The sequence below is a fragment of the Aphanomyces astaci genome, assembly GCF_000520075.1.
Source record: "Aphanomyces astaci strain APO3 unplaced genomic scaffold supercont1.448, whole genome shotgun sequence".
Classification (NCBI taxonomy): domain Eukaryota; phylum Oomycota; class Saprolegniomycetes; order Saprolegniales; family Verrucalvaceae; genus Aphanomyces; species Aphanomyces astaci.
The window spans coordinates 1,640-5,840 of record NW_009798711.1 but is presented as its reverse complement, the minus strand read 5'-3'; the positions used below and the strand labels follow the sequence as shown (position 1 = coordinate 5,840).

Here is a 4,201-nt window from a genome sequence, read left to right as displayed (position 1 = left end):
GGAACGTGCGCCAACTGCTACTACGCCCCCACCAACGCGTGCTTTGCCGGGTGGTCTGCCACCCAATGCGCCCAAGTGCCCGAGTTCAAGTGGTGCGGAGTTTAGAAGGTTTCGGCTGTTCATATTGTGTTGTGGTGTAAACATGTAATCGACAGCTGCAGTATGATATTAATGGTTGTTTTATTTTTACCATAAGAGTTACTGTAATGTCCGAGATTTAATCCGAGACTTGAGCAGTGTGCTTGGTTCCAATGTTTCCTTCTGCCATCTCCAACTATGGTTGTGACTATACTGCAACTACACTTCCGTATTCACCACAGTCTGTTCTGAGGTTTAAACCTCTGCGATGACAAGACAGTGCTGTAGTTGGAGGTCCTGTTTGCTTTCGAAATGTTACTCATGACGGGGGGAATGACTTGTGTGTTGCTAGCGCGTGTCAGGTTATTTCCTGTTCGTTGTAACCCCAATACCTAAGGTTAGCCCCCTTTCTACGTATCCCTATGAGTAACAAACACCATATAACTCGTAGTAGGTACTTACTATACACAGTGGACAGTTTTGTACTGTAACGTTACTCAAAGTAGGCGACATCCTTCTGTGTGATTGCCTTGAACAATTATTTCAATACTAACCTCGTGAACAATTTCAATACTGACTGGATTAGTTGACGATACAACTGACAAACGAGGAGCAGTTCATTCGCCTTCATGTCAGCTTGATGTATACGTTCACGAAGCACCAGTAAAGGTCGCACGAGCTCAAACGCTGGGGTACTTTGGCAGTATCTTTGAGGAGTATTATGCACAAATGCGACATATCTGCTTGGAGAGTCGTATGGCTACAGTATGGTTGTTGATACCCGAGATGGCGTGGAGCCTAACCTGTTACATACACGAACCGTTCATCTTGGTGGTACTGTAGTCCTCACGTGCCGTCACCAAGAGTCCCCAGCTCCACAATGATGTAGCCTCAGTGTGGTCCATAGATGGTAAAGCTGAACCATTGTATTCGAACAGCTACAGTAAACAACTCCAAGTACGCAATAGGCGTGGTAAAATCCCCGAGGTCTTTCGTATTCCGACCAGTGAAACCCGCCCGCGGTCGTCGATGGCAACCTGTGTGGCATTGGTGGAGGGACAATTTTGTGAGTCCCATGCAAACGTTGCCGTAATACTGACTCCGCTTTGCACATGGAGCATGGGGGACTTGAAGAACTTTTCACCACTACAACAATATTTGACAGAGAAAAGCCCTGACCTCTAGGCGGTGGAATTCTGTGCTACTGCTTTGGCGAAGTCTGGCTACTTGATAGCGACAACCAAGGGCAACTTCGTACTAGTAGACATTTGGGACTACCCCATGGTCGCACCTACTGAGTCCCTTCAATCCTCATCAAGTGCATCTACAGTTCCCCCATCCACGACTTCATGGGAAATTCAATAATGAATGAACTGGGGTGGGGTTGCGTGATGTCTAGTTCGCATGCTGTGTGATGGGGTTGTGTGTGTTCTTGGCCTATTTCTACGTGAAACCCGAGTTTACGCACATATGTTGTAACACCCCGCGAGGTTGACAAGTGGATTGTGGTTCGACCTCGATGTGATCTCCAATCACATCGAGTTTCTGAGAATTATGGTGAGCAATATGAGGATACCAGGTGGTTTCGAAAAGCAAACCCGAATAATACCCTGAGGCTTACGCAATCATTTCCCGTTAAAAGATCCAGTAGCTCTGTACCTCGCCCCTAGACCCCTTAGAGCATCTCCAACGGGAGTCCCTATATCGATGTCCCTATCCCCAAAATAGAGCCAGTGCGTTGTTTTCGGGACATCCACAAAAAATCATCCATTTTGGAAGTTGTCCACATCCCAACTTGCCCCACGCTTCGAGGTGCAATGGAGGGCATCAAGATGCTGCAACAGTCCACTCTGGACGACGACATGCTGTCGGAGATTGTCGACGCCGTGTTCGACTCTTCGAGTAGCGATTCCGAAGCATCATCAACGTACAAGAAACCCCATGGTGGCTCTCGACCGGGGCGTGCACCGAATGTCAATCGTGGTCACGCAATGGGTGGCGATCGACTATACCAAGTGAGCATTCCTGTTTGATATGATGCTGACGTTACGAATAGGACTACTTTGCTCCGAATGCAGTGTATAATGAACGATTGTTCCGTCGGCGCTTCCGAATGCAACGTGAGTTGTTCATACGAATAGTTCAAGGCATCAAAACTCACGACGAGTACTTTGAGCAACGATTCAATGCACTTAACGTGCCTGGGCTGTCGACGCTTCAGAAAATCACCGCTGCAATACGCCAGTTAGCTTATGGTACACCTGCGGACGCTTGTGACGAGTATATTCGAATCAGCGAAAGCACAGCTCAAAAATGCCTGGACAAGTTTGCCCAGGTACAATTATAACCCACATTTGAGTATACACATGTAATAAATAGTTCCTTAAGATTGAACAATAGAGAGGTTTTGCAACTCATCTTTATCATTACCCTCAGCCACTACTGACAAAACCTCTTGCGACACCGCGTTAGCCCACCAGAGCCACCACGACACTGCGACCCAACCGAGCGCACAACATAATGTTAGCTGTAAGGGGAGAACCACTAAGGGGAGAACCACATTGGACATAGTCGGAGTGCACTCATCAGTGCACAATTCTCTGGAGCAGCATCACTGTAACGTCTTCTGTCAGTGTTATAGCCAATCGTGTGTAAGAAACAAGGTGTGATGGATTCTGATTGGATATTAAAAAGGAGCAAGGTGGCTCACCTTGCGAATTCCATTAACAAGTCATTTTTTCGGATTGTTTGATTTATTTCCGAACAGAGGTAGTAGTACCGGTAGTTTTGTTCAAGACAATTAATTACACATGGTTACTACAGTACTGTAGTAATAGTATCATGTTAACTTTGAACATCCTTCAATGATAACGTTAATCAGAAATGACCCACACGACGTAACATATGGCAGTACCGGCCCATTCCATACATATTGGTAGTACTACCGGTACTGTTTTGTACTTGTAATAGTACAGTACTGGTATTGTACTTCAGTACTATTAAAAGTACTACGTAGTATTAATACTACTAGTACATAGTAGCATCATGTGGGCAGAAACGATAAACGCAGCTAACTGTAAATACCAATACTAGTACTACGTAGTAACTGCGGCGTGGACTTAGTTGCGAGCCGCATGCAATTCCACAAAGCTCTGGTAGGTAGTAATATGTCTCAACAGGCGAACTGTATCAGACGTACTCTGTGAATGGAGGACATGCAGTGACATGGCCAAAATGCCACAACGTGTCAATCATCTACTACTACGTAGTATAAAATACTCGGAGCAGTTGTCCTGACATCATCCAACGTACGACTTTTAATAATAGTACTAACAGTAGTCCCAGTATTCAACAAATCCATGTGGAATACACCCGCGGTACTTTTGTACAAAAAAAACTTATTTTGTAGAGTACTATTGTGTCGAGTTCTTTCCCAATTCACTGAACCTCCGATAACGTTACTACAATTTCTACACTGTACTACGCAGTAGTATATCAACACAGTACTAAAATAAAGTACTATTAATAACTCGAAGTACTACGTAGTACTAGTACTAGAAATACGTAGGAGTATTAGTTACCTTTCTGTTTTTTGGTAGAGATTACAACTACAAGGGTTCTGGATATTTCTGAAATTCAGCCTTCGCCCGGCAACATCGGCAAAAGCAATACTACCGTAGTATAAATCTTGCGGGTACACCTCCAAACTCGCAGTCACTCTTCTAGTCTCACTCTTTAATTTTCATCGACACCCTCATGCAGCCCACCACCTCGTTTCTCTTGTCGGCCTTGGCCATCTCATCCGTCGTCGACTTCACCGACGCCCACGGTCGCCTGGTGTCGCCTCCGCACCGCGGGTACATTGGCAAACTGCCCCAATACAAGGGCCTGGTTCCCATCAACTACAGCGACAACGGCCTGAGCGCCGGCGGCATTGGCCAGACCAGCGGCGGCAAGAACGGCATCTGCGGCGACCCGTACACGGGCGTCCGAGAGCACGAGACCGGCGGCGTGTATGGTCGGTTCCCCCAACACCGCGAGAAGGTCGTGGGGGCGTGCTACGCGCCGGGGTCGACCATCGACGTCCAAGTCCAATTGACGGCCAACCACAAGGGGTACTTTG

The 4,201-nt window shown here is 46.7% G+C and overlaps 1 protein-coding gene across 1 annotated transcript; it reads left to right on the top strand.

The window, feature by feature from the left end:
• The first annotated feature begins 1,849 nt into the window (after positions 1-1,849).
• Positions 1,850-2,480, top strand: H257_19270 (hypothetical protein). The gene is made up of 2 exons (XM_009848416.1): positions 1,850-2,093; positions 2,135-2,480. The coding sequence occupies exons 1-2, from the start codon at positions 1,896-1,898 to the stop codon at positions 2,423-2,425; spliced, it is 489 nt and encodes a 162-aa protein (XP_009846718.1). The 5' UTR covers positions 1,850-1,895; the 3' UTR covers positions 2,426-2,480.
• Positions 2,481-4,201: the final 1,721 nt, after the last annotated feature.

Bases quoted from the DNA above. Each gene is read 5' to 3' on its own strand.
- H257_19270 (XM_009848416.1), top strand. From the start codon at position 1,896: ATGGAGGGCATCAAGATGCTGCAACAGTCCACTCTGGACGACGACATG. The intron at 2,094-2,134 runs GTGAGCATTCCT...CGTTACGAATAG, and splicing joins GTGGCGATCGACTATACCAA to GACTACTTTGCTCCGAATGC.